Source organism: Brassica oleracea, chromosome C3 (assembly GCF_000695525.1).
Source record: "Brassica oleracea var. oleracea cultivar TO1000 chromosome C3, BOL, whole genome shotgun sequence".
NCBI lineage: Eukaryota > Viridiplantae > Streptophyta > Magnoliopsida > Brassicales > Brassicaceae > Brassica > Brassica oleracea.
The window spans coordinates 3,148,672-3,165,629 of NC_027750.1; the positions used below are offsets into that span (position 1 = coordinate 3,148,672).

Genomic DNA, 16,958 nt, shown 5'->3' on the forward strand with positions numbered 1-16,958 from the left:
TTTTTTTAATAATATAAATTTAAACAAAAATGAAGAAGGATGCAAAAATTGTTATCAAATCTTTATTATTCATAATCATTAATTCCCGTATATATGTAAATCATATTAGGTAATTCCGTAGCTTTTATTTAAGGAAAGAATACACACTTCATAAATTTTAGGTTAATATAATGTTCTTTAGTGTTATATAATTATGGAATAATGTGACACCATTAGATTAAACTATACTTTATATTAGATGCTCTAGAATTCTTTGAAATGAAATTTAGAAGGCATTTAGAGTGCCACCTAGGATTTGGGGTTTTTTTTAATTAATACAAAATTAAGGTTCTAATTTTTCAAATGCTTCTCAATTAATATATAGGAGATTAATTTAATATTATAGCTACCGGCTTACAATTTTGGTATGTTGTTCACATATTTGTTTTTGACTAAATTATTTTCATTATTTACACCCATTTATATTAAAATAGTATGATTATATTATTATTTCATGAAAGTTTATGTTAATTGTACACACGATTTCATATTTGGTTTGTTATTTAAATATATTTTACATAACTAAGTTTAAAGAATCACGAATCAAAAAATTATATTAAAATTTGGATCATTTTTTAACATTTCCTTTTCAAATTTATATGGGTTTTTATCGTATCAACCAATTTTAGATCCCCGGTTAACAATGAGTTGTTGGATTATTACCAAGTTTTATCTGGTTTATAAATATTTGAATTTAAATAAATCTGAACTGGATTATATACAGATCACCGGATCTATGGTTTCGACCGCAAATCTGGTATAAGAATGAAAAAATTGTTAAAAATATTAAAATTCCTATAAATATATATTATTAAATTAATCAAAAATCTAAAAATTAGTAAATTTTATGTCTCATTGACTCCAATAAATGTAATTTTTTTTTAAATGCACACAGTTATATAAAGATGACAATCTAATATACATATAAAATCTTAAATGAACTAATTGATCAATTATATAATTTTAAATAAAAAATCATTTGCTTCCTTTGTAATTTAATAATGTACGTAAATTTAAAACACTAATTCATATAAAATATTTTTATTTATTTGAAAACTTTTTTTATGTTTTACCGACTCAACAAATGTAACTCTTTTAAAATGCACACATATATAAAGATGATAATCTAATATACATATAAAATCTTAAATGAACTAACTGATCAATTATATAATTTTAATTAAAAAAGTATTTGCTTCTTCGATGTAGTATATATTTGTAATTCAATAATGTCCATAAAATCAAAACACTAATTCATATATATATTTTTATTTATTCGAAAAAACTATCATGTAAAAGTGCGGATCAAAATTTGGTCTTGTTTTCTCAATTATTGCAGTAACGTTGATAGTTTTGTTTGTGAGTTTGAAATTTGATCGCTTTGTTTTGTATGTTTGAGATTTGTGTCGTTCTTGATCCAATTATTACAGTAACATTGATTGCTTTGTTTTTTGAGTTTGAGATTTGTATATGTTAGATATGTTGTTATTGATCAATTTTTTTTTTATCGTAACAATAATTGTTTTGTTTGTGCGTTTGAGATTTATTAGTATTGCGATGTTCTTGTCCTGATTATTGCAGTGACGTTGGGAGGGTTTTCGTAACGGGGTATGACATCAATCTTTCACGTTATGATGTCGATGGAGCGTTGAGAAAACTCTTCTCATCATGTGGACTGATTACTGATATTTGTATCCGCCGAAGGGATGAAAAACTCTTAAGGTTTGTCGATAACTTTCATGTTTTCACAGCTCAACTCAGTAAGCGCTATAGCAACGAACTTTTATTTTCTTCGCAGGCGTGCTGTTGTTTATATCGTGGGAGAAGGCGCAGCAGAAAAGGCGTTGAAACTTGATGGAAGTGACGTGGGAGGATGGAAGGCTGTTGTGAAGCCTTATCCTTTTCTGAAAGATGCAGGCCAGTACGTAAATTTTTTGAATTTTTTTTTTTGTTTGATTTTTTTTTTTAACATGTGTTGTTAATATCATCATCTCGTGCCATTGCAGTTCCATTGACGTTTCTGTTACTGGATATGAAAAATTGCTTAGTGAGATTGATATCGAGACTGCCTTGCGTGAACATTTCTCTTCATGTGGAAAGATACGTTACGTCAAAATTTCCAATAGGTTTACTAAAGCTGAATTATCTATTGTTGGAGAAGATGCGCAAGACAAGGTGTTTGAACTTGATGGAAGCCACATGGGTGGACGCAAATTACTTGTTGAGGTTGTTTGTGGGGGAGTCAAAACGTTCCACGCAATGCGTCACTGTGGCCTAGTACTTAACATGGATGTCAAGTCGCAAAGCTCTTTACTATGATACAATGGAGCCTCTCTATCTATTATGTTCTATGCTTTCTTATCTATTATGATACAATGGAGCCTCTCTATCTATTATGATACAAGTTTTTTTGGATTTTTTTTTTATTTTTGGATTTTTTCGGATATCTATTGGGGTTCGGGTAAAACTCATATTTCGAAATACCATAAAACAAGTTCCATTTGATATTTATATCGGGGTTTGAATCGATTCAGACTGATTTTGTCGGGTCGGATTTGATTTGAATTCCGTGACCTTCTGGATTCAGACCCATTTTCTTAGGTCACGGAATTCAAATAAAATCCGACCCGACAAAAATGAGTCTGAATCGATCAAACCCCGATATAAATACCAAATGGAACTTGTATTATGGTATTTCGGAATATGAGTTTTACCCAATCCAAATAGATATCCGAAAAAATCCAAAAAAAAAAAAAATCCAAAAAACTTGTATCAAACCAGACCTTAGTCCCTATGTATTCAAAACTCACTAAGATATTATTGAGTACCCAAAATAATTATCTATTACATGAATAATTAATTCAATAATTGAATATATTTTTATTTGGTCAATGTTAATGTTTTCATGTTTTTTTTTTGACAATTGCATAGTTTAAACAATGTTGTTGTTTTTAAGTTTAAATAGTGTTTCTTATGTTTATAGAGATGTTAGAATTTCTTATGTTTAACTTCAATTTGTTTACGTTTCATTATTTATGATTTTCGTTCATACAAGGTTTCGGTTTTTCATGAATCATGATTTGTCTGATGTTGTCACATATAGTTCAAGTACGAGTCTCGTATTGTTGATAGAAGATTCTTCCAGAGTTATTTTGAAGGAAAACAATATGGTTTAAAGAGGCTAAGTATACAAATTTATTGAAAAGATTGGAAATATATTGAGTTTTAATAAATACTAGATTTTGACCCACCCTTAAAAGGGCGCGTATATTTTTTGTTTTAGTTATTTTTGAAAATTTTAATATTAGTAAGACCTTCACTAACTTTAAGTAAAATTACATATTTAATAAATATTTTTTAATCGAATAACCTATTTAAAACCCGTTATACTAAATGAGTTTCATTTATATGAATATTTATTTCCATTAAAATTTCACTTAAACCCTATTAAATCCTATTTTTAACATCAAATGCTTTGTTAATTGATAAACTTAATGTCTGTGTAAAGTATTTAAAAATTGAAAGAAAAATGTCTAGTCGAATAAATCTAATTTTTTGGCGGAGATATAAGCTATGCTGTTGTAGTGTGATAATATTTTTTGAAAAAAATATATCAAATTTTATTATAATTATGAGGAATAATTATTATATTATGTCAATAACGTAACGCTATACATAATTATATAAAATAATGTGTTATATTAATCAAATAAAAGGTTAAAATCAAAAAAATAATTTTTATTTAAACACCCAATAACAAAAAAATACAAAAATATATTTTTATAAATTTTTGTTGCCATATACATAGTTCTTTAAAACATGACTTAAAGTGGTTATCCCTGACTTTAAAATATATTCATTTAGATGAAGTTATATAACTTGTGCAGTTATATAACTTCAGTTTGTTTAGTTGGACATAACTTTTTATCAATTGGTTATATTTATGTTTTAATATAATAGATAATAATCGAGTATAATTGCAATTTTGTTTAATAATCAATATTATTTGTCTTCTTCTATTAAAATTAAATTCGCCATAAACCTAGATGTGGTTAAGAAAGCAATATAAATTTATATGGCTCCTTGCAATCAGACCAAATGGAACAAATCAGTTGATTTTAAAAACAAAATCGAGGCCCATGGCCCAATTTTAAAATCATAAACCGACAAAAACTCCTTTGTATTGGAAGAAAACGTAACTGCTTATTATACAAAGAGAAAGTGCTATTGATTTAATTAAAGTAGATACAGTTATAAAAAAAAGTCAATTGTATATAACTTGTTATCAATGGGTCACACTGCTGTTTTAATAGAATATAGATATCAATATTAACCATTTTAATAGAATAGGTATCAATATTAACCATTTCAAACGACATAACTTTAATTATTGGACTGAATACAGTTTGGACTTAAACATAGTCGACAGTTTAGCCATTGAGAGTTGTGGGTTCCTAAAATTTTGGAATTAAGAAAAGAGGTTGCAAAATATATACGGTTAGAAGTAGTTATTTTTTTAAAACATTGCTTAGAAATAATTATGGTTATAGGATTCTATTTATATTTTAAATAGGCCCAGTGGCACAAAAGTAATATTCCAAGGTCTACCAGGGGTAAAAGATAGCAATGATTCTGTATTAATAATATTGATAAATTGATAATTTTAGAACCGAGAACCCAATTAATATCTTAAACCAAAACAATTTTGGATTCAAACATGTAACTAAACCTGAACAGAACCCGGCCCAAACTTTTATAATGCTAAAACTCATGAACCTGAAATCCGACTGCGACCCCGATTGTCCAGCCTTGGATAACCTTCTTGTCCATTTTATTTGGTCATGAGTTTTATAGAGGCCATACTGGTGCAGAGCATATGACTTCCCTTCTTCATATTATAAAACGAATTCAGCCCAGTCTTGTGACCTATATTATAAAACGAATTGGGCCTAATAAGAAATATGGGCCATTTGTTTTAACTTTTAAGAGAAGGATGATGCGAACTAGCATCTTGCAGTTCTGGTGAGCAGCGTAGAAACTGGTTATGAGCCACTTGTAATCTGATTGGTGTTTTTGGAAAAGACTCCATATCCCATCTGTACTACTTCCCATCTTTGATCATTATGTTACATGAAAATTGTACAACTTGTAAATAGACCACTAACAAAATAAGGATGGATGTTAAGTTAAAATGTGGTAAAAATCACTTTATCCTAAATGTCCTTGCGACAACCCTATGGAGAAAGAAATGAGATACTGTGTGGGGGCCAGTATCATAATTGATAAGTTGACCCAATCTGTCAGACATTTTTCACACATATCATCATCATTGTTAAATTTTCTTCATCTAATAGTCGCACTCACACCAAATGATTCCCTACCAAACAAGAAAAAAGAACAATCGTCAAGTAATCTGACAAGGGGCATTACTTGTAAATTGTAACTCTCCACATACTCGTAACGACCGGACGATTCGTGTTCCTTTATAGTTTTTGATGATCCTCTCTCTCTCTCTCTCTCTCTCTCTCTCTCTCTCTCTCTTGTGTTCACTCTTCCCCTCAACCTTTGGATTCTCCTCGCGACTTCTCTCTTTTGGATTCGCCGTTGGAGACTTTAAGAACAGCTCTGCCATTTCATTTCTATAGTTGCAAAAGGTAAAGACTCGAGATCGTCTCGTGGTGGTTCATGGTTTTAGGGTTCAAAGTTCCTAGTTTTACTGTTCATTTGAACCAAAGTTATCGATGACGTCATGCTCACACTCCAATCTGCATTTTATAGAAACCTTTAGTTTTCTACTCCTCTTCTTATTGGTTATAGACTATTTCATTGCGAGTTAGTGCGTTGTTGATTATTTCTCTTGCTGGTTTGTTGACAGAGGATGAGTACAGATCTTGTTAGAGAAGATGATGTTGAGGAGAATCCTTCTTCTGTCTCTTCGAGAATGGAGCTAAAACGGATTCATCAGTGGCTGACACAAGAAGAGTCCACCGGTTCAGAATTATTCAGTAATAAGAGACAAGTGGTTGAGACTGATAGTGGTTCCCGGACGAGTTTCTTAACTCCTCCTCTTATGTCTGCTTGGGACAGCTCACTTGTACCTAATTTCTTATTCGATCCTGCTAATGCGCAGCATTCATCACATCTCCTTGGTAGATATATCTCTCCTCTAAACCAGGAGGTGCTTCATGGTAGCTCATTAAATCTTGACACCATTAGAAAGGTCACAGTCAATAATCAAGTGTGTGAATCTCAAAACATGCCCCAATCCATGCTTCAGTTTTATGATAGCACCCCCTCTTTTGGCCAAACCTGCAGTAGTATTGACAAGAGCTTCACCTTGCCAGGGCCAAACTTGAGTTATGATAAAGGAGATGAAAATGTCTTCTCAACATTCCATCCATTTGGGAAAGGAGTAGAAAGCTTTGCGTTGATGGGTCAGTCTCTTCAAAAGGCTGATTATAACATCTTCTCTTATAACAAGGGACATGAGAACGTCATGTCTAATGCCAATGTTGTGTTCTCACAAGGCTGTGAGATGGCATTTATGGTTCCTAGCCAAGAAAAAGCTGACAAGAACAGTGATCAAACTAGTCAAGAGGTTAGAAGACAGACCATATCTTTTGGAAATTATCAGAAAGAAACCACAATGGTGTCTCCAGTTCCTGTTATTGCCAGTTTTGAGAACTTCAGCCATTCTCCTGCAGAGGACAACATGTCTTCTCAATATCCTCCTTACGCCAATAGCTCTAGAGTCGATACATTTCTCCCCCCCAAAAGTAAAGACTCAAAGACAGCTAAGAAGGGTTCCACCACAAACACATTTCCTTCAAATGTAAAGTCCTTGTTGTCAACAGGAATGTTTGATGGGGTCACTGTCAAGTACTACTCCTGGTCACGCGAGGTCAGTCTCTTCTTTTAACCTGGAATCAACCTCTCACCTTTACTATGTGCTAAAAACGTTATCTGGCAGAAAAATCTCATAGGAGTTATAAAGGGGACTGGGTATCTATGTGGCTGCAGCGACTGTAACCTTAACAAAGTAAGCAACGTGATACCAACACTCTTAGAGTCATTTACTGGCATGTCTATCTAATACAAAATCTAATGCAACAGGTTCTTAATGCGTATGAGTTCGAGCAGCATGCTAACTGCAAGACGAAGCATCCAAACAATCACATATACTTTGAGAACGGAAAGACCATTTATGGCGTTGTTCAAGAGCTGAAGAATACGCCTCAGGAGAAGCTGTTCGATGCTATTCAAAACGTAACGGGATCTGATATCAACCGTACAAATTTCAACACCTGGAAAGGTAATGTTTCAACATATATATTTTAATTCAATATAGCAGCTTAAAGCATGACAATACAGAACAAGATACAAAAGTTATTGTGTGTTATATTGTCTTACAGCATCGTATCACGTCGCTAGCCTTGAACTTCAGCGCATCTATGGGAAGGATGCTGTAGTCACTTTGGCATAGAAGTTATCAACTGGGAGGCCTTTTTGTTGTAAGAGTAATCAGTTCTTGTTCTCTGTAACTATGGCTTTTAATTATAACTCAGAACCTTGAAATGCTGCTATGATGCCTTGTCTGGTGAGTCTAGTTCTTGGAAACTTAATACAGCGCATTGCTTGCTCTAGTTCTGGCCAATTGTACTATTAATACTATCAAAAATGTTCTTCCTATTTTTTTTTATTAATAGGAGTTTTAGGTATCAGTTTATATGGTTCTTGCAATATATAGAGATATTGCAACAAAATCAGCATCTCAGACAGACTCATGAGACTGAGTTGCTGCCTTTGGGCTCGTTAACTGGTCACTATTGAGTGATATGTTGTTCTTATCAGGCTAGTTGGAATGATCTGTTCGTCATTTTTTACCAGTCTTTGTCTTTGCTTTTACCACATAGTACCAAATATATTCCAATGACAATGACTAACACATGCACTCTCTCCTTTGCTGTCCATCCAATATCATAGTATGCCTTGGTCGTCTTTCAAATAACATATATCCACAATAAACTATTTTGAAATGATACGAACCAGTAAAATTTACAATTATCGAATAATGAGATATTGATAACAATTGTTATTTTTCTGTGATCATCATCGTCAGCAAACAAGTTCTGAAGTAGATTTTTCTTGAAGACTACTACTTGCCCTGAACGACAATTGTATTTCAATAAAATGCTCAAAAGCTTACGAGATAAGAAAACACTTGAGATAAATAAATGGCAAAGAGAATGGATAAGAATGTCACACAAGTTCATCGGAGTTTATCCGGTTAATGCAAAAGGAAACACCTTGTCTATTTCAAGGCGTGTGTTATGTTATAAGTACTTCACATGAGTTGCCAAAAGTAGATCAAAAAGAATAATAAAAAGGGGCTATAGGTGGTCTAGCTTCTCCCTGATATTAAATTGACATTAGTGTACATTTGAGGATTAGAGCGCTGGTCTGTTTGTGTTAAAGACTCGGTGAAGGCGAGTAAAGGTTGCAACAACAAACTCTGCTTCATCTCTTCCAACAAAGTCTTACTTGTGTCCATACCCGCAAGGTATCCTCCATGCACATATCCACTGAACTTTTCACTTGTGTGTTCTCCTGTGAATAATATCCTTCCAAATGGAGCCTGATGAATCACAAAAACCAAATCATAAATTCCCACATAAGTGCTAAAAACAACAAAAGGTGCTGTAAAAATACCTTGACATTTCGTTGAAGCTGATTATCAGATATCATAGGGTAATTGCTGTAGCTACCGCGCTGAAACCGGTTGTTCCACCATCTAGGGACAAGAATATCAGTTGCGTAAGGAATAGTGGGACCAAACATGTCCCTCAGAACACTCATCGCCTCTTTCAGTGTCTCCTCGTCTGATTGGGACTCCACGCGCTTTGACTGCTCGTTGGTCAACGTCACGACCAGAATGTTAGACCCCGGGTACGCATTTTCCATGTGCTGATTTAAAACAGGAGCAACAACAGTTAGATTTACAGACTGCAAGCTGGAGAGTAGAGAGCAAGCAAACTTGTAATAATATAACAAGCTACATGGACCATGCAGCTGGTTAGACACTCGAGATAATTTAAAGCAATGATGATAATAATCAAAGGGACCCCCCAGGTGATTAATAATAAGATTAGTAGGGAGTGCATGTGCCACGTTTCTCACGTATGTGGACTGAATAAAAAGATGCATTGAGATTAACAAACTACTGATAATATTTTAATTTTTTTAAGGTAATCAACCTGCCAAAAGGTGAAGTAGCCGCGTTGTTCGTGCGCATAGATGAAAAACTCTTGGCCAGGACCACATGGCCAGAAACAATGAGGGAATTTGAGGAAGATCTTGGTGTACACCATCACATCACATTTTTGTATAGCTTCAGTTTTCCATTTCTGTCACCAATAATAGTACTGGTTAGTAAGATCACTTGAATAAAGATAAAAAAAAAACTATTCTGATTTCTGAGACAAAGTTCAACATGCATGTTTGTTAATTGTTTATGTTATCTTAAAGGCCTCTCTCTTGAATTATGTGGATCAACCATGCATAACCAACCCATTGTATTTGATGTATGGTTTTGATAAAAATAAAAAAAAATGAATTCTGACTTTCTTTACCTAATGGCTAACGCAATTTTATATTTCCTAGGTTCATGTACATTGAATGATTAAAAAACCTCCCCCTTTTTGTGTTATCTTTAGCGTTAAATAAGCATAAAAGATAAGACAAATAAGTAGTTGATTATAAACTAGTAATAATAGGAGAAGAGGAGAAAGTAAGCTAACCGGTAAAGGAGGCTGGAATGAGATAAGATTGGATTGGAGAACACCAATACTAGCAGACACGATCACATAATTGGCCTCGTATTCGGAACCATCCTCTGTTTTCACCACAACACCATTCCTCGACTGTTGCACCTCCCTAACCACCTGCCATTAATTCACCACTAATATAAGATTACTAATACTACTATAGCAATAGGTGCCAAAAACTAAGCCAGCTGGTTTCTGAGAAGCAATAAATAAAAACAATGACCCCACACAACTTGAAATCAATTTTCACTACAAAACAAATGCTGAGACTGAAGAGAAACCTAGCAGCTGTGGTTTAGTTGTCAAACTTAGCAGGAAAATGCAAATCAACAACAGCTAAAAGGCAAAAAGGAGCTTTTCCAAAATAACGTCATAATATACTCCTTTTAACTCAAGTAAAAGAGGTCCATCAAAACCTCATCGTTTAACAACAGTCGAAAGATATTTTGTGTGCACAGGTGTTGAAGAAGAAATAGTTTAAAAAAAATCTACAGTACCTTGTTTAGTTTGAGGCGGTTGTCCAAAATGTTACCATCTGAGGTATAGAGAAAGCCCTCGGCCATTTTATAAAGCAATGATTCGTAACCTCTTTCATCAGCAACCAAATATTCCCTTTCACCGAAGTCCACGTAAGTCGATATTGGCTCAACCTCTGAACAACACGGTAACGAATACAATGTCAAGAAATTGCCAGGCGGTAATTATGCGCTTTGTTGATTAGACGGACTTTTTTTTTTCGAATGTTTAGATAGATTTTTCATTTTTCAAAAATCCGTTAAAAAAATATTTCCTTTAAATCCGATTTACGGTGTCACTACTATTAGATGATCGATATTGGCTCAACCTCTGAACAACACGGTAACGAATACAATGTTAAGAAATTGCTAGGCGGTAATTATACGTTTTGTTGATTAGATGGACTTTTTTTTTTTGAATGTTTAGATCGATTTTTCAAAAATCCGTTAAAAAAATTATTTCCTTTAAATCCGATTTACCGTGTCAGTACTATTAGATGTAATGATGAAAAACACTGTTATAAAACAGACAAAATATTAGATGTAATGATTACCTGCCATCTCGAAATCATGCAGGATGAAGTCAATAGCGAGTTCTATTGGCGTCTTTGGTGACCTGAAACCAAACCAAAGCACCACATTAATAATCGCATTATTTTCATGAAAAAATATACTTAAAAAAAAAACAGAGAGGAAGAAGACTCACGAAGGAGCTTCTTCAGCTTCTTGGCCATCACATTCAGCTTCAAGGCTCTTTAGCTTTAGAATCGCCGAGTCAACCGCCTTCTTATACGAGTCAGCAGCGAATCCAGTCGGGAAGATTTCTCCACTGGAGAAAACATAAACCATCAAAACTGAGTAAGCTCGGGAGTTAATTAAAAACAAAATAAAATAAAAAGACTCAGGAGGAGGAGGAGGAAGAAGCTAATCAAGATTGAGATAACCTTCGATCGTATATATTGTAACGAGCATTGGTGTAGTCAGAGAAGCATGTACGGAGGTTAAGACGAGAAGCGAGCTCCCAAACAGGGTTAGACTCTTTACCACCGACGCCAGCAATCCAGCCAGCACCGAGCTCCACCGACACGTCACCGAAACTCTGCTTTTGTATTCTCCCTCCGATCCGGTCCGTCGCCTCGAGGATCAACACGTCTTCTACTCCCTTCTCGGCCAGCTCCTTCGCCGCGGTTATTCCTGAAAAAAAAAAAAACCGTTTAAAAAAATTCAAGCTACCGATAATTACAAGAGCAACAAGTTATGACTTATGAATGAGTACGGGTTGATTCTCACCGGAGATTCCGGCGCCGATGATAATTACGGAGGCGGTCGTCATGGCGAGCGAGGGTGAAGGAAGAAGAGGTGTTTTGTTTGTTGGGGTCGAGAGGAGAGGAGATAGGTTGTTGTTGTTACGTTTTCGTTTTGTTTTTGGTCTTTGTATATTTATAGAGGCAGGAGGAATTATACTTGGACAACAACTCGAACTCGAAATTAAATTAAGTGTGGAACGCGTGTGTTGGACGCGCTTGAGGACACGGTGTCGAGCTAGTTGCCATGATTGGTCGTATTTTTAATGGGCTGCAACCTCAATTGAGTTTGTATCCTTAGTAAGTACGAGGGTATGTTTTCAGGTGTATCTTATTAGGCCTGCTCTACATTTATACTAAGGCCCACTACTTAGTGTTATTTTAAAATAAAAACCAAAATCGAAGTAAAAATTGCCAACAAATCATTTTTTTTTTTTTATAACAATCCCAAAAGTTTTCTAGATCCAATCACTAATCAACACGAGACCCACATAATCCGCGTTTTCTTACCAGTTAAGACGTTCCGGATGACCAATAGAAATTGAAACCAGGACGGTACTCATAGCTGTGAACCTTTTACAACTAGACCAAAACCACTTGGTTACGAATCAATATAATTGGTCGGGTAGATTCCAGACTTCCCGCTCGTAATCCCAACATATTATGCATATTTAAAAAATCAATCACGTTTATATTGTTGCAAAGGAAAAGGAAAGCTCTAAGAAACACGGCTGGCTAACTCATCAAAGCTTTACTTGCTTGCATTATTTGTGAGAACCAAACTTATTTTTCATGTGTTGTTTGCAATTGTGAAAGTTGGCTCTTGACTAAAACCATAAAATACCAATTTAGACGGTACAATTTTATATAGAACTTTAAGATCAATAGATCATCAATCTGTTTTTAGTGCAGTGGTTTTTTTTTAACAATAGTGTAATGGTTTATGTACAAATATTATTTTGCGTGTTTTGATGTCTAAGGACCTTAAGAGGGAGAACACATTATCTTTGAAGAGCATCTCCAATAGTTAACTTCATTTTTTCTTCGAAATTTGAAGTTCTTCAGAAAATAAAGCAACATGCTCTCTAATGGTTTGCTTCATATTTTTTTTTCAAAATGGAATATTCTAAATATATTCTACCACCAATTTATAATTAATTATTAATTTTACCTATATGTTTTGTTTTAACATTAATTCGACCTAATTACTATTTATTATAAATTATTAATTATTATATAATACAATTATTAAACATAACATAAATAAATAAACAAAAGATTTTATAAAAAACACTAAATACATATATCTCTTAAGTGATTAAAAATGTATTTTAACAAAAATGAGCTTATTTTATTCTAAATTCTTTTAAATCGAACATAAAATTCTTAGAAATCAATAATTTCATGTTTTTGTTATTAACATTCAATTAGATAAAAATAATAATGTAAAATTTGAAGTTAATTGGATGTCTTTTAATAGCTTAAGTAAAAAATAACAAGGATTAGTTTGTAAATAAAAGAGTTCATTTTTAAAAAACAAAGAAGTGAAGAAAAAAATGAAATAAGTAAAAAATAAAGCAAAAACCGAAAAATAAAGTACCGTTGAAGATGCTCTGACCATTTGTCTCAGCCAATCTTAGTAAATCCAAAAAAGAATCCAAGGACCACGTCTGTTTGTGGAAGTGGTTCCACGTTTGGATCATAACAGATGTCGACAAATAAAGTTTCTGAGATCTAAAATAGAAAGAGATAAAGGATTCCAAGATATTTTGCGCATATGCACGTGACTCAGTGACAGAGTTGCACAGCACGTGACATGTTAAGACTTATCCAAAACAAAGTTGCAACAAGGTTTTTCTTTTTAGGAATGCAGGAGAGAAACACTGCAACAAAAGGAGATGAAACAGAACAAACTTCACTCGACCTAACGGATAATCATCTCTCACCAGGCTCATTCTGGCTTCCGGGCCAAGAAGAAATACATTGGCGTGAATATCTCTCTCCTGTTATAACACACACATAGATTTAGCATTTTCGCCTTAGGAAAACAGATCTATTTTAAATCTTGAAGGGGAATGATATATAAGTTGGGATTCTCTCACCTTCCACCGTCGACTAATCCTTCTGCTGCCTTCTCCAGAAAATTTGAAACCCTTTGGCTTCCTTTAGGTGCCAGTCTTATGTACTCAAGGAGCTTCACCTATAAACAACAATGACAAGTTGGGATATATGAACAACTAACAGTATTAGCTGGTGAGACATGACAGATGAGTCGGAGCAAGTTTTTTCTTCTTACCATGTTTTTGGTTATGAATCGTCCAACAGCTGTTAGGCGGAAGCTACTGAGCGAAAAGTGGTTTTTGTCCAGAGGTAAGTACCATGGGACTGGCGAGTCCTTGGCCAGATCCTTTTCCCATATTACCTTTACAACAACGCAGATGATAATAGTATCTTTAGATATTGAACTGTTTGGCTTAGGAAATAGAGAGGATCTGTAGTTAGATGATACTTACTTCAAAACCGGCCTGCTTCAGAGCTTCCAGGCACTTTGAAGTCAGCCTAATGTCAGGGAGACCATCTCCAATCTCTATCTCTGCCTGCACAATGGAGGCTTTGTTTATGTTCATGACGATAATAGATCACACATGGTATGGATAGATGCAAGAGACCACACTAGACCTTTATTTTCTGATGTTGAGCGTTATCAGGGTCAAATGCATCAGTCATGCACCACTCATAGGCAGCAAAACATTGCCCCGGCTTTAGCACTCTGTAGATCTCTTTGTAGCATCCATACTGTTGTTGAGATCATAATGACGAATTATAAATGCAAGGAAGAAAACAAACAAATAGATGTTTATAATTTGACATACTGCATCAGGCGCGTGACAGGTTGCCTCTATAGCATAAACAGCATCAAAAGTGTTTTCAGGGAATGGCATCTTCATGAAGTCAGCCTACAAATTCATCACGTTGCCCGTTACAAGGTTTTTTTCTTATCAACCCAGGATTTTACAACTTATGTAGTAAGTACAAGAAACTTGAATTAAACTGACCTTGACAAAGTTACATGTCTTGTCGACACCTGCAAGTCGGTTTAGCTCCTGCGAGGAAGAGGGATGCCAATATGAATTATACAAGACACCAAGGAAAAAAACCAGATATCAATCATGGAATTTATAGTCATATAATCCACATTCTGAAATCAATCAAAATCAAGTTCAAAGAGACGGGAAATAACACTTGCAAGAAATTCCAGCAACCAATTATATGACAGAAAATGCATTATATTCCACAAATATAGATATGTTACCTTGCCCCTGGTGATCTGGTATTCATTATTGTTGATCCCGGTAACAGATGAATTGCTGTAACAGAGCAAACACAAACAGAATCTATATTATTGAAATATTTTCCTAACCATGACATGTACTCTAAATCTAATGTAGAGAGGATGTAAATAATAACGTGTGATCATTTTACCTGAATCGTGCAATTTCTCTCAGTGGTCCACCAATTCCACACCCTACATCCAGTACCTGTTGAGAAACATAAAGGGATGAAATGAGCAACTGATGGTGAAGGTTCCACTTTTCGAGCGCTCAGCTGAACTTATCAAACCTTTTGTCCTGGTTTAACGCCAAGCTGAAGAGCAAGAAAGTGCTCGTGACGTTTGATACTCTCTCGAAGTGATTCTCCATTCCATCTGCAAGACCAAAACAGGGATGCTAATTAAATATAACTAGACAAGTATCCAGTGTCTGTGGCTGCAAGAAAGAAAGATTTATCGGTAGAACTTCAAACGGAGTTGTAGAAAAGTGGAAAACGGTCTAAGATAACTGACCTGTGTGCAAAATGGAAGGACTCTCCCCATCCGTACTCATAAAAGCTAGTAGCAAGATCATAGTACTTATTAACCTGCAATATTGTTAGTAGTTGATTAGTCAGCATGATTCATTTCAATATCTGGCTTACTACTATTATTATATCTGTAAAGAAGATGAACACTAATGATAAGCTCATTCAAAATGCATATACGCTTGTCATCAAAGCAGAGAGAGAGAGAGAGAGAGACGTAATCAGGCATTAGTAGGAATTATTAAGTAAACGACATGTCTTAAAGTGCTGAAAACATATATTAGTAGGATTATATACCATGTCAGTGTAGTTAGCTTTTCGCTCTTCCTCGTCTCCTCCGTGGAATTCATGATATTGCTCATACCTGAATCATCGTCGAATCACTAAAAGTTACTATAATGTCCAGTAATAAAATCATCGTACTGACGCATACATTTCTACATCTTCAGAGAGATGAAACTAGAAGCAACCCAATATTATTAAAAAAAAATATATATATCAATCTTTTTAATGTCGTTAAAGGCCAAGAGAAAACAACAAGTCGGGCCCTCCAGAGCGTGACAACAGCCGAAACACACGTCAAAAATATCAAGAACAGGGACCACATAGGCGCGAGAGACTATTCAATGCATTATTATTATTCGATCAATAGATTTTTCGTAACGATATAGTGGATCCACAATATCAATATATGCATGGTAAAGGAAACGAGTGTTGTTAAAGTGAATCGGAGAACGAAACTACGTTTACGATCGAGAGGGAACAAACGTACTTTTCGACGGCGGCGAGGACATCGGATTTATCGATCTTTCCACCAAGGTTCGAGGCGAGATCCATAGCTCCGGACTTCGACATTGTGCAACGAACGGAGATCTGAAAATCACGGGATGGAGTATGAGAATCGTAGGAGAAGATGTATCGACGGAGGAGAAGACTTTACCTGAAACTCTTTCGGATGAATCGGAGTAGTAAACAGTAGTGGGGAAGAGAGCTTACCTGTGACTTGGCTTCACCTTTATATAATAATAAAATAAGAGATGATGACAAATATCCGTCAAATCTCACAGCGTGGCACAGTGTCACAGTGTGTCACACATGTGACTAGTCTGCTATACGTTAAAAGCCCACCAACAATTAGTAAGTAGTGTTTTTTTTTTGGGGCCGTTAGGCCATGATTAATCCAGAGTTATAGTTTCTTAACGGAAGTTAAGAACCCCATCCTAAAAACTTCGGGTTAATTATGTTCTTAGAGCACTATTATTGGAGGTTTTAAAAGGAGGTTTCTTTCAAAAAAACAATGGCCCCACAAACCATGAAAACCAGTCTCCAAAGTTATGAAATAAGGATCCCTTATTTACAGGCCCCACCGACATGTGGCGATCCGCGATTGGTGCGATTTTAATTTTTTTTTAACCAGA

At 34.7% G+C, this 16,958-nt stretch overlaps 4 protein-coding genes across 4 annotated transcripts in view; 2 read left to right on the forward strand and 2 right to left on the reverse strand.

The window, feature by feature from the left end:
* LOC106329662 overlaps positions 1-2,358 on the forward strand; it is a 6,437-nt gene extending 4,079 nt beyond the window's left edge. Inside the window, exons 2-4 of the mRNA XM_013768339.1 lie at positions 1,590-1,761; positions 1,838-1,960; positions 2,046-2,358. Of these exons, the coding sequence (XP_013623793.1) occupies positions 1,590-1,761; positions 1,838-1,960; positions 2,046-2,358 (608 nt within the window). The remainder of the gene's footprint in view (positions 1-1,589; positions 1,762-1,837; positions 1,961-2,045) is intronic.
* A 2,913-nt stretch (positions 2,359-5,271) lies between these two features.
* LOC106336147 lies at positions 5,272-7,730 on the forward strand. Its single transcript, XM_013774894.1, has 5 exons — positions 5,272-5,693; positions 5,915-6,940; positions 7,010-7,078; positions 7,153-7,351; positions 7,452-7,730. Exons 2-5 carry the CDS (start codon positions 5,918-5,920, stop codon positions 7,520-7,522), a joined length of 1,362 nt encoding a protein of 453 aa, XP_013630348.1. The 5' UTR covers positions 5,272-5,693; positions 5,915-5,917; the 3' UTR covers positions 7,523-7,730.
* A 519-nt stretch (positions 7,731-8,249) lies between these two features.
* Positions 8,250-11,836, reverse strand: LOC106336146 (polyamine oxidase 1). Its single transcript, XM_013774893.1, has 9 exons — positions 11,669-11,836; positions 11,323-11,572; positions 11,085-11,207; positions 10,933-10,994; positions 10,361-10,515; positions 9,837-9,980; positions 9,294-9,443; positions 8,749-9,003; positions 8,250-8,674 (listed from the first exon to the last, which is right to left on the reverse strand). The coding sequence occupies exons 1-9, from the start codon at positions 11,709-11,711 to the stop codon at positions 8,441-8,443; spliced, it is 1,416 nt and encodes a 471-aa protein (XP_013630347.1). The 5' UTR covers positions 11,712-11,836; the 3' UTR covers positions 8,250-8,440.
* Positions 11,837-13,335: 1,499 nt separating this feature from the next.
* LOC106329263 (cycloartenol-C-24-methyltransferase) lies at positions 13,336-16,542 on the reverse strand. Its single transcript, XM_013767890.1, has 14 exons — positions 16,481-16,542; positions 16,313-16,413; positions 15,838-15,904; positions 15,527-15,600; positions 15,304-15,388; positions 15,166-15,221; positions 14,996-15,050; positions 14,739-14,786; positions 14,556-14,639; positions 14,362-14,478; positions 14,196-14,279; positions 13,979-14,104; positions 13,785-13,882; positions 13,336-13,685 (listed from the first exon to the last, which is right to left on the reverse strand). The coding sequence occupies exons 2-14, from the start codon at positions 16,393-16,395 to the stop codon at positions 13,634-13,636; spliced, it is 1,029 nt and encodes a 342-aa protein (XP_013623344.1). The 5' UTR covers positions 16,396-16,413; positions 16,481-16,542; the 3' UTR covers positions 13,336-13,633.
* Between the last annotated feature and the right edge of the window lie 416 nt (positions 16,543-16,958).

Coding starts and splice junctions, on each gene's coding strand:
- LOC106336147 (XM_013774894.1), top strand. CDS start 5,918: ATGAGTACAGATCTTGTTAGAGAAGATGATGTTGAGGAGAATCCTTCT. Junction 6,941..7,009: donor ACTACTCCTGGTCACGCGAG/GTCAGTCTCTTC, acceptor GTTATCTGGCAG/AAAAATCTCATAGGAGTTAT. Junction 7,079..7,152: donor GCGACTGTAACCTTAACAAA/GTAAGCAACGTG, acceptor CTAATGCAACAG/GTTCTTAATGCGTATGAGTT.
- LOC106336146 (XM_013774893.1), bottom strand. CDS start 11,711: ATGACGACCGCCTCCGTAATTATCATCGGCGCCGGAATCTCCG. Junction 11,208..11,322: donor TACAATATATACGATCGAAG/GTTATCTCAATC, acceptor TGTTTTCTCCAG/TGGAGAAATCTTCCCGACTG. Junction 10,516..10,932: donor GCATGATTTCGAGATGGCAG/GTAATCATTACA, acceptor CGTGTTGTTCAG/AGGTTGAGCCAATATCGACT.
- LOC106329263 (XM_013767890.1), bottom strand. CDS start 16,395: ATGTCGAAGTCCGGAGCTATGGATCTCGCCTCGAACCTTGGTGGAAAG. Junction 15,389..15,526: donor TCCTTCCATTTTGCACACAG/GTCAGTTATCTT, acceptor TTGGTCTTGCAG/ATGGAATGGAGAATCACTTC. Junction 14,479..14,555: donor CCTGTCACGCGCCTGATGCA/GTATGTCAAATT, acceptor TCTCAACAACAG/TATGGATGCTACAAAGAGAT.